Here is an 11,178-nt window from a genome sequence, read left to right as displayed (position 1 = left end):
CCCGCCAGGCCGGGCGTCGGGGTCGGGGTGTAGGGGGGGGAACCGCCTGCCCTCCATCCATCTGTCCATCCATCCATCCTCTGGAACGCTCCGGTGCCGACAAGCCGCGGAGATCTCCTACCGGATCCCGTGCACTAAGCTGGTACCGGGGGGAACAATGGCAGAGGGGGGGTCAGAGGAGCTGCGGGAGGGGGGAGGCAGCGACTCCCCTCGCCCCAGACTGCTCCGTCGGGGCCCTTCTTGGGGCAGGCTTCCCCCTCCACCCCACACCAGGCCTGCCCACAGCTTCCCCCCGCCTCTGGTTTCGCCCTTTTCCCGTCCCCTCGTAGGCCACGGCCACGCTCGCGTGGGAGAAGAGGGGCTGACGCTTACTGCAATTTCGTCTCCAGCAGGTTCAGCTTCTGCTGGTCAACGTAGCGAGAGAAGAGGGAGGTCAGGTTCGAGGGGATGGACACTGGCTTGGCCAAGGCCGCCTGAGGGATCCGCAGGAGCTCCCGGGTTGCCATGAGCATCAGCTCCGTCCTGCCGGAGAGGGGAGAAGGGAGGAGTGAGAGCCGTTGGGTGCTCGGGGAGCCGGGTGCTCTCCAACTCCACTCAGGGGACCGGGGTGCCCTGGGCTACGCAAACCTCAAGGCGTTTTGGCACTGGAACCAGGGAGGGAGCGGTGCCGTGCCGTGTCCTGGGACACCGGCCTCGCCGCAGGGCAGGGTCCTGCCTGCGATTGACAGCACTGAGATGCCCTGGCTGCTCTGCGGGGCCTGGCCCCCCACCGAGGGAGGCTTTTTCCCCCCAGGGACTCATAACTCGGCCACGCAGGAACTCGTGGGGACACACCGGAGCCCCGGGAGAACAGTGGTAACGCCGCGCCCCGTGCTGCGGGCTAAGCCAGACTCGGCAATCTCGTATCTGCTCAGGCTAAAAGCGCCACGGCCGCTCCGCTGAGGCGCGGGAGCTTCCCTGCACCTCTGAGGGACCGGTCTCGACACGTCCCAAGCTCTATCTACCGCGTTCTCCCTCTGCCTCAGGCCTGCCTTTCTCTCTTTCCTTCAGCACCATGGCCGTTTCCAGTGCTGCTGCCGAGAGACCGCAATTAAACCTCCTTCTTCATCAACTTTGCCTCCCGAGTCCTTCGCACCCTGCACGGCACAGCGTCCAACCCCAACGGCATCAGCCGCCGTCCCCCCCAGCCCGAGGCGCAGCCCAGGACAGGCGCTCACCACTGGTTGTCCTGCATTAGCTCCGTGTTCGCGTCCGAGCTCTGCAGTTCCTCCCCGCGGCTCAAGACCAAGTACAGCAGGGACAGGCCGAACTGTGGGGAGAGAGGGAGGGTGTCAGGGAGGGTGTCAGGGAAGGCGCCGGGAGCCTGCTGGGGAGGAGATGTCCTGCCGGGGCTGTTGCGAGCCATCGCTGGCCTCCCGAGGGCTGTTGTGCCTGGCGAGGAAATCCCTGCGGCAGGGGACAGGCAGGGCAGGGCGAGCTTTCCTCCCACTGCTCCTCCCCTCCGAGCATTTTTTGGCAGGGGGCTGAGAATCACCTCCACCCTCCCAATCCTGGGGACAGCGGCACAAGCGGGAGGATTCCCAGCTGCCTTTGCAGCCCCCTGAGGAGGAGGAGGAGGAGGAAGCTGTTGACAGGCCTGCATCACAGCAGGCATTGTGGATGGCTGTGTGAGGGACACACCAACCCCTGCCCAGCTCGGAGGTACGTCTTCACCAACCCACGGCAGAGGAGCGGCCCTCCCGTCCCGAATTTCAGGGCAGGAGTCTGCAGCCCAGCGGGACAGATGAGGGAACCGGCTGTCAAGACTGCAGCGGAGTCCCAGGCCAGCTCAGCCGACTGATTAATCTGCCAGCCACCCTCGTTAATCAGCACGGGAAGGGGAGAGCGCCAGGGGCCGGCAGTCTGCGGCTCCCGTGCCGTTCCTGCACCATGGCTGCATCCAATTTTGCCACCCAATTTTGCCGGGGGAGCTCAGTTTCCCAGCTACGGGGAAACATCAGGACCTGCCGGGGCGGGAGGGATGAGATCGCACCACCCGTGTCCCACCCTGGGGGAGCGGAGCGAGGGAGAGGGACGCACCTTGTTTTGGAGCACAGCATTGAGGTGCAGGTTGGTGGGCGCTGGCGCGGTCGCGCTCTGAGGTAGGTTCGTTAGCTGCTGCACAAGGCTGGTGACTGTCCCCAAGGGAAGGTGGTAGAGAACGTGCGAGAAGGGCCTCAACAGGCAGGGCAGCACCTGCGGAGAGAGGAGCGGAGGAGTTGGGAGCTGTGGCAACAGGAAGACAGGCTTCTCCGTGGCCGGCTGGCTGCCCCGGGGCCTCATGGACCCCAAGAAGACGCTGCCTTGCTGCTATACATGCACCAGCAGCCCCCCAGCTTGCAGCCCCACCTCACACGCTCAGGGTGGGACTCGCTAACAGTCTCCCCCCTCATCCCCACAACGGCACTGGCCTGCTTTAAATTCAGGCAAGTCTTTTTCCTTCTTAAATCATCCCCTTTCCCAAAACAAGCTGGGGTTTATTTAGTAGTATTTATTTATTATTCGCAGATGGCTGTTATTTTTGTTCCGTAGGAAAAATTTCTTGATAGAAAGAGTGGTCAAGCATTGGAAGAGGCTGCCCAGAGAGGTGGGGGAGTCCCCATCCCTGGAGGGGTTCAAAAAATGGGCAGACGTGGCACTTTGGGCCATGGTTTAGTGGGCATGGGGGTGTTGGGTTGATGGTTGGCCTGATGATCTTCGAGATCCTTTCCAACCTTAGTGATTCCTAGTTTTTACTTTCATTAAAAAATAATGCAGCCACCAAGCCAGGAAACATGAAATTATTCCTCTGCCCTTAATTGGTTTAGTGGTGGACTTGGCAGTATTAGGTTAATGGTTGGACTGGATGATCTTAAAGGTCTTTTCCAACCTCAATGATTCTAGGATTCTATATTAAAAAAAAAAAAAAAAAAGAAGATCGCAAAGGACAGCTGAGAGCGTGTCCCTCTGAAGATGCTGCCCTCAGCTCTCCACCTCTGGAAGATGGACTCTCCTGTTGTCACCCCATGAGTAAGAGACGCAACTCTTTAGACAAGCGCTCAGCCAAGAGCTGGGCTCGTTAAACAAAGGCACCATTTAGCAGAAACCCTCCCCGCTTCCTTCCCAGAGAAGCTGGGCCGTTCCGTGCCAGCCGGCAGGCACGGGAGACGGGCCCTGCCAGGAGCTCACAGCTCCTGCAGCCTCCCCAGGCTGCCGGCGGCCTCCCAGGAGAGGCAGAAACGCGATGCCGTTTGCCGCCTTCCCCATGGAGGAGAGGAGATCCTGCGCCGATCCCCATCTCGCGGCGAGCCAGGGGAACCCTCCCAGCCCCAGGAATCTCACCTCGTCCTGAGCATCCTTCTTGATGAGGAAGGGCAGGTTCCTGGCCGTCGCCATGAGTACGTCGGCCGCTTGCTCGGGTGACAAGAAGGGGAGGATCCGGGCCACGAGGCGTTTCCCTTTCCGGATGCACATGATCTGCATGAAGTGGTCGTCGCTTGGCCTGCCAAGGAGAGGAGAAAGGTGCCGACCCTCAGCTGGGAGCGTCCCAGGGCAGACGGGGTGTTCCCGTGGGTACCCCACAGCCAGCTCTGCACCGGCACCAGGCAGAAAACACGCCTGCCTCAAAAAAACATCCCTGGGGAGGGAGAAGCAATGGAGGAATGACACCCCTAACCCTAACCTCTGCCTGTCTGGAGGGCGAGGCAGGAGGACAAGGCCCCACTCCCATGGGGCACCAGAGAAGGGGCACCAGAGAAGGAGCCCCCGTGTCCTTCCTTGCCCATCTGTGCTGCTGAGGCTACAGGTCAGGGAAGAGGCGACAGACTTCAAAACAGGCACCCAGAGATGTGCCGGGGCGCAGAGCTGCGGGCGGACAGATGCCCAACGAGCATGCAGACAGGCACTATTCGCAGCACCCGTGCTGCAGGGATGGAAGTTGGTATAGGATCATAAACACAGTGAACAATCGCGTGGGGAAAATGGTTAAAAAAAGGGGAAGGGGCGGGGGGGGGAAAGGTTATTTCAGCCCCCAGTTCCCAACGCACTCTTGGAAGAATCAGCCCGACTCTTCTTTGGGAAACAGGTCCCTGGAAAGCCAGTTTCAGCAGCTGCAAGCGCCCACGGACTCTGTGAGTTCCCAACAGCGACCAAGTCGGTGGCTCTGCTCACCTCTCCTGCCCGGGGGCCTTCCCCCGCAGATTGTCATACATATCACAGATCTTCTGCTTCCTCTCGCCCATCAGGGCCAGCCGCTCGTCTTCCAGGCTCAGGAGGTAGCGTCTCTCGTAGTCCTCCACGTCCAGGAGGAGGCTGTACGTCTGCGGGAGAGACGGTGATCAGGGCAGGGCACAGGGATCTGCGGCAGGATCTGCTAGCCCTGCTCCGCAGAGATCCAGGACGTGCCTGGCCCCCAGCCAGCGCCCTCCCGTCTCCTTTGCTGCTCCAGGAACCGCAGATCCTGGCCCAAACCACGTCAAAGCCTCCTTCAGACCCAGCGCAAGAGCAGACTGAACTCTGTGACCCACAAGCGTCCATCCTCTCGTGCGGCAGCTGCAGAGGGCCGAGGCGTTACTGCCTTGCGGCTGTGAGTCAGTAACGGACCCTGCAAAGCCCGTCCAGGCTGTTTTGGGGCAGGGTGAAGGCATGGCTGATACCCGGCTCCAGCCTTTCTGCTCCAGGGACCCCCTTCTCCTGCAAGCCGGGCCTCAGCCACTGTCAAGTGTGTTTGCGTTCAAAAAAACGGGCAGATGTGGCACTTTGGGCCATGGTTTAGTGGGCATGGGGGTGTTGGGTTGATGGTTGGCCTGATGATCTTAGAGATCCTTTCCAACCTTAGTGATTCCTAGTTTTTACTTTCATTCAAAAATAATGCAGCCACCAAGCCAGGAAACATGAAATTATTCCTCTCCCCTTAATTGGTTTAGTGGTGGACATGGTAATGTTAGGTTAATGGTTGGACTGGATGATCTTAAAGGTCTTTTCCAACCTAATGATTCTAGGATTCCAAGTGCTGGCTTGTCCCCAGCTGGATGTCCAGAGTTCATCAGTACTGCACCGCGCTCTCCCTGGCCCTTCCTTTGCCCCAGTTGCCCTCGAACTCACCTTCTCGATCGTGACAAGGGTCTGGCGCCTCTTGTCCCGAACCTGCTTCTCCTTCGTCTCCTGCTGACGAGGGACAGCGAGTCAGGGCTGCGGGCAGCTCCTGCGCCGGCCTGAGCACCAGCCGCAGAGCCACGTCGGAGGGGAGGCAGGGCCAGAACTCACGTCATCCTCGCTGCGGGAGGTTACCACCGCGTCGATCATCTTCCGGGGGTTGTTCACGCTGGAAACCGTGAGCTTCCCGAGCGAGCCCTCAAACTGCACTGCACGAAGTGAGGAGAAGGGAAGCAAAAGGAGTCAATCCGGGCCTGACCCCACCTCACCCCCCTTTATCTCCGGCCCAGGTCCGGGCTGCGTGGAGAAAGGTGCGCTTACCTGGCTTATAGGTGTGCTCCAGCTTAGCCACCTGAGGTGTGATGAGTTTAGTGCGTTCCTTCTTGGGACCATCACCGTGGACTTCCTCCGCTGCTGACAACTTCTCCAGCTTCTGGAAGTAATTCTGAGGCAAGGAGAGGAGAGGTTGAGACCCCCCGAAAAACAGTTGGCAAGGACTGATGCAAGATACCTTCCTGGTCTTCCCAATGCCAGCAGCTGCATTTTAAACCACCGTTCTTCCCTCAGCACACGAGGGGACAATTGCATACTCCTCTTTATCATCCCTTGGGATTACAGAGGTCGAGGTTCCTCCTCAGCCCTCTCTTTCTCAATACAACGATGAAACCACTCTCCCTGTGAGGTCTCGGGCTCCCAGTCCTTTCCAGCACATTCCAGTTAGCTTGCCCAGGCTGGGCAGCGCGTGGCTGGGGCCTCCCACACTGGTGCTCACGCGCTCTTCCCGTCCGCTCCGGCCAACGTTCGCGTCTTTCGCAACGGCAGAACTTTGTTGACTCACGTCTCAGCTGCGGCTGCACCAGTTCCCCACTTCTACTGGGGATCGGCTCACCCACAGCTCCCAAAAAAACCCTCTGTCAGCACGATACCTCCTGTCAGCCCCAGAGCAGACAGACCCGCCGTCGGCAGCTCTCCTGCCAGCTCCCACCGGAGCTCAGACAACCCGCAGCAAGCGCTCGTCCCCGTTCCCACCGGGCCCTGGCTCACCACGGAGGGGACTGGACTGCTCTGACCCATTTCACCGCGCTGGTGACTGCTCTCCCTGCTCTGCCCCGCGCCCACGGCTGCACCGACTGCTCTGCGACTTTTCTGGGTGTACAGCTGGCTCCTCTGCACCCCCTTCATGAAGACGCAGGCCAAACCTCCGGCACAGCTTATGCCTGCCCCAGATACACTCCCAGCCACCCCGCAAGCCCTGTTCGATCTCCCAAGCCAGGACATCCATCCTATGTAGCTTGAAGTCCTGCACAGATTTCCCTCGCATGAAATTGCCCTGTGTACCCTCAAACCCAGCTGAGCTTTGAGCATCTACTACCATCAGCAAGAGCCCAGCCGTCACCTTGCTTCCTCTGCTCCAAATCTGCCTCCTCCCAACCCTGTCTGGCACTCCCAATTCCTGAACTGGAAAAGAGCAGGAGCAGTCTCTCCCCATCCACCTTCTCCCCCTCGCTCTTTGGACCCCATGGCCTTCACCACCACCTCCTGTCAGACTGGAGTCCTCCTTACGCAGCCATTCCCTGCCCCGAGCTCTCTCCTGCGTTTTCCATTTAGCAGCTTCCCTGTCTCCCATTCCGGGTGTTTTATTCTACTGCCGTCACATGCGGCTTCTGATTGTAGGCAAGCTGCTCTCCTGTCATCTTGGGCCTTCTGCTGCGCCCTCCAAATCCATGCTGCCCGAGTCCCCCAACATCTCCTCGCCCCTGGAGATCTTGCCCAAAACCAGGAAGGCGTTCTTCCCTCACCGCTGCCCCGCTCCCCTTCTTCCCTTGCTGGGGATGCTTGCCCTACCCCGTCCCTCTGCCTTTCTCCTCCAGCGCATTCCCCACGACTGGATCTAGAAACGCTTCTTCCGCTGCATCACGCTCAGCACCAGCACCCCCTTCCCACCCAACGACCCTCGGCACAGAGGCTGCGCCGGGAAGACACCGATCCCATGGGAATGTGAAAGCATTGCCCTGCCAGCAGCCACGGGACATGCAGCAGAGCGGGCTGGGCGCTTCTCCCTCTCCAGTACCTGGTAGTAATAGTCATCCAGGTAGGGATCAGTGCTCTGAAGCTGCATCATCTGGATCTTGGACACCCAGTCCTTTTCCCGCTGCAGCATGAGGTTGGCGTAGGGGTCTTTGCGCATCTGCTCCTGATGGCTGCTCCGGTGGCCCCCTCGGTCCCCCACCGAGCCGTTGAGGCTCCGGTGCTGGCTGGCAGGAGGCAAGAAGGGCACCCGTGAGCACACAGGAGCTACAGGAAGGGACAGAGAGCGGTGCACAGGCTAGCCCCAGCAGCACAACCCCCCTGCGGCGGAGGGACGATGCAACCCCCCGGCACCATGCCAGGCAGCCCCTCCCGGCTCCGGCACAGGGCCAGCACTCACTTTCGGTTCTGCTGCTGCCGCTGGTGCAGGAGCCGGCGGTGCTGGGGGTGCAGGTGGGTTGTGTCCGGCCGGAACATCTGGGGTTGCGGCCTGGGAAGAGCGGGAAGTCTCAGAGGCGGTTGTGGAGAACAGGCAGGCAGCCGGGAGAAGGAGGATGGCACCTACCTCAGGCTCTGCAGGTGGGATCCGGGGCCCGGCGGGTGCTGCGGCTGCGAGGGAGGTGGAGCCGGGGGAGCCCCGAAGAAGGCACGAAACCCGCTGGCCGGAGACATCATCTGCCCGACTCTGCCCTGGAGCAGCTTGGGATTGACGGAGGGGAGGGGGCTCCCAACCAGGCCAGAGACCCGGGCAAACTGGCTGGGGGACATTCGGCCAGCCTGGCAGAGCAGAGAGGGTGCCCGGAGTCAGCCGGGGCGGGGATTTGGGGGCAAAGGGAAAGGCCGAGCCAGGGCAGCTGTGTCTGGGATGGCCAGAAAGAGCCACGCAGAGCCAGCTCCTGCAGTCCCGTGAAGAGAAATGCGGGACTGGGCCCATAGCAGGGCCAGGAAAGCGCAGGAAGGGAGCGAAGGGGGCTTCACCTGGGTTCCTCCAAGCAGCTGCGCTCGCTGCAGGTGGGTGAGGACGGGAGAGACGCTGTGGGGGAACGGGTGGCCCAGAAGGGAGGAATTCTGGGGAAAAGAGAAAGGAAAAGGGAGCCCCGGTCACAGCCCCGGCACAGCTGATGGTGGGCAGATGGGGAGCGGGCGACGGCACAAGACGAAGCCCCAGGAGAGTGCCCTGGGCAGGCTGGGAGCCAGGCCAGGCTCCAGGGAGTGGGGCTGATCTGGCGGGATGAGGCAGACGGGCCAAGCTACGGAAGCAGGGACAAGCAGCCAGCTGGCTGAGTGTGACAGCGACGGTCAAACCCCATCAGGGCCTGGAGTTGCAGGTGGGAGGAAGGGAACAGTGTGTTGGGGGGTTCTGGGGAGGCTGGAAGAGCTCCCAGCAATGGGTGTGGGGCTCGAAGGCAGTGCGGCAGAGCGGGCTGGGTACCGGTACATTGCAGAGCTGGTTGGGGGACATCCTCTCGCCGTAGGGAGCGGGGTAGCGCTGCTGCATGGTAGCTCGGATGTGGACAGGCTTCGGACACAGGATCTAGGAGGAGGGAAGCAGCACAGTCCCCTCGTCAGCTCCTCGGGGACCAGCCTGCGCCCTCTGAGCTACGAGCGGGGCCGGGGGGAGGTACCTGTTGGTTGAAGTTGGGCACGGCAGCCTGCTTGGGAGGGGTGCCGATGGGGACAGCCCGGACAGGGGGGCTCCCGATGACAGGGGACGACGAACGCCGGGGCAGCGCCCGCTCGGAGGGGTCCCGCTCTTCCTCTCGACCCTGCGGAGGTCTCTGAGGCAGAGCGTAGTCCAGCACGGACACTGACGGCATCTCCTGCAAGTGGAAGGGGAGAGGAAAACTCCCCCCCAGGATAACAGTCACTGACTGCGATGGGGAGGACCAGCACCGCGTGTCCCAGGGACGTTCCCAGGAATCAATGGCGACATCCTGCCAGCTCTCCTCCGCAACCCACTGTGCTTCCCCAGGAGCCCCACGCGATGACGGGGGTTCCTGGGGACCCCCCGGGCCTGCCCCGCGGAGCCCATGGTGCTGCCAAGGCGCCCGTTTGTGGTGATGGCACTGCCTGGGCGCGGGGTGAGAACTCTGTGCCACCGCCGTGCAGGCTGCACACACGCGCTCGGTTCCCAGCCCTCGTCAGCCCTGCAGAGCCGGGAGAGGGCTGGCTGCACAGCACGCTCCGCGTGCACTTAAAAGCCTAACTCTTAATTAAACCGCAACAAAAAAAATCCTCTGCCTTGAGGCGCCGACATTCCCAAACCCTGACGGGAGCGCTGACGTCTCTCAGACATCACCAGGGATCACGGATCAGCGATAACTCCCCGGCCCGGCTCTCCAGCCTCTGAGGTGGGACAAGGGATGATGTCTAAGAGGGGCTACAAACGAGCCAAAGAGCGGCTACCCGCACCCAGCCAGAGGCAAGCAGAACGCCCCACTGTCCCAGGCTGATCTGCAGGCACTCCCCAGCACCGATGAGCCCGCGGCACTCCAGTAACGTCTCGTCCCTCAGCGCCCAGCTCACTGCCACAGGTGTTTGGGGGGCATTAGGAACGCCACAATGGCTGCCGCTTGCGCCCCGGCCCCGTACCTGAGTGAGAAGCGGCCCCCGGATGCGCCGCAGGACGGCTGAGCTGTCCCAGATGCTGGAGTTCAGCCCTCCAGGCTGCTGGAAAACAGACAAGGAATCAGCACGGCACTGCTGGGCCCGCACCCGCCCCGGTTCTGCCAGGTCTGCGCCCACCCCAGCTCCTCGGCCACCTTTCCCACCTGCGCGGGGGCCCGGGTCTGCACGGCCTGCATGATGGCAGGGTCCTCCAGCTCGCTGTCGATGACCAGCCTGGTCAGTCGCTCGGCCAGCGTGTCCTCGGGCTCTCCCAGCAGATCCGCTTCCTCGCTGCCGGGCCCATCCTGCTCCCTGGCTGCCACCGGTTTGTCCTCCAGCTCCGCCAGCCGCTCGTGTGCCTCCTGCCAGTCGTCGTCTGCAAGGGAGCCGCGGTGAGGGACGCGCTCGCAGGGGCAAGGGGAGGGTTGCGGGGGTTTGGCGGCGGGGAAAGCCAGCGCTCACCGACAGCCCCGGCTCCGAACGTGTCGTCGTTGAACTGGTCGATGTCTTCATCTTCCTCCCCCAGGGCCTGGAAGGCGTCTTCATCCTCATCCAGCGGGCAGTCCTCCAGGGACTGGGGACAGCGAGGAGGCGATGGGGGGGTCAGCACCGGCCTCCCACCGCACCCCACAACCCTTGCTCCCTCCGCGGGGACCCCCCCCAAACACTCTCCCTCTCCGGTCCCCCAGCCCGTTAAACCTCCCCGGTAACCCCCCCCCCCCCCCCGCTCCCTCGGCGTGAGCCACACCGACCTCCCGACCCCCGCCACCCCCCCTCCTCCTGCTCGGTTCTTCCACAGCCCTCCCGGTGCACCGGGGCGGGGGGGGGGGGGGTGCGCCGGGCCGGTAACCGGCCCGGCGCACCCCCTCCCCCCCCCCCCGCCCCGCCGTCCCCCTCCTCACCCCCACAGACCCCATCCCACCCTCCCCACCCCTCCGGGCCTCCTTCCCCTCCCCTCACCTGATACCGGAACATGGCGGCGGCGGCGGCGCCCACCGCCCGTAGGCTCCGCGCCGCCCGCTCCGGCCCCGGGCCCCGCCGCGCATGCGCCGCCGCGGGCGCAGGCGCATGACGTCACCCACGCTCCCCCCTCCCCTCGCCGCCAGCGGGGCGGCGGGGCGCATGCGCAATGCAACGGCGACAAACCCCGCCCGTTGGTGGGCGTGGCCAGCGCTAACCCCGCCTCCTTATAAGCACCCGCCTCGGCGTGCTCTTAAAGGCGCAGCGGCCCCTTTTCTCCCCGCGGCCGCAATCCTTCAGGGACGCGTGTGCGGTGCTTTTCCGCGCGCTGGTGCACGCGCCCAGCAGTCACACTTCCATGTCCCCTGCCTGCAGCCGTGTCCCCAATCCACGGCCGTGTCCCCAAATTGT

General features: G+C 62.8%; 1 protein-coding gene across 1 annotated transcript; it reads right to left on the bottom strand.

The window, feature by feature from the left end:
• Positions 1-46: 46 nt before the first annotated feature.
• Positions 47-10,782, bottom strand: PATL1 (PAT1 homolog 1, processing body mRNA decay factor). Its single transcript, XM_075712489.1, has 19 exons — positions 10,768-10,782; positions 10,270-10,381; positions 9,972-10,183; positions 9,793-9,870; positions 8,826-9,020; positions 8,633-8,734; positions 8,172-8,268; positions 7,766-7,976; positions 7,601-7,690; positions 7,244-7,427; positions 5,494-5,617; positions 5,284-5,381; positions 5,122-5,181; positions 4,189-4,337; positions 3,361-3,520; positions 2,080-2,235; positions 1,218-1,309; positions 373-522; positions 47-139 (listed from the first exon to the last, which is right to left on the bottom strand). The coding sequence occupies exons 1-19, from the start codon at positions 10,780-10,782 to the stop codon at positions 118-120; spliced, it is 2,307 nt and encodes a 768-aa protein (XP_075568604.1). The 3' UTR covers positions 47-117.
• Positions 10,783-11,178: the final 396 nt, after the last annotated feature.

The sequence above is a fragment of the Pelecanus crispus genome, chromosome 6 (assembly GCF_030463565.1).
Source record: "Pelecanus crispus isolate bPelCri1 chromosome 6, bPelCri1.pri, whole genome shotgun sequence".
Taxonomy (NCBI): Eukaryota; Metazoa; Chordata; class Aves; order Pelecaniformes; family Pelecanidae; genus Pelecanus; species Pelecanus crispus.
This window is presented reverse-complemented; position numbering and strand designations above follow the sequence as displayed.

Excerpts from the sequence above, each read along its gene's own strand:
- PATL1 (XM_075712489.1), bottom strand. Across the intron at positions 10,184-10,269 it reads GTTCGGAGCCGGGGCTGTCG|ACGACGACTGGCAGGAGGCA; the intron begins GTGAGCGCTGGC and ends GCTCCCTTGCAG. Across the intron at positions 140-372 it reads CTGCTGGAGACGAAATTGCA|CTTAGTGCACGGGATCCGGT; the intron begins GTAAGCGTCAGC and ends CCCCGGTACCAG.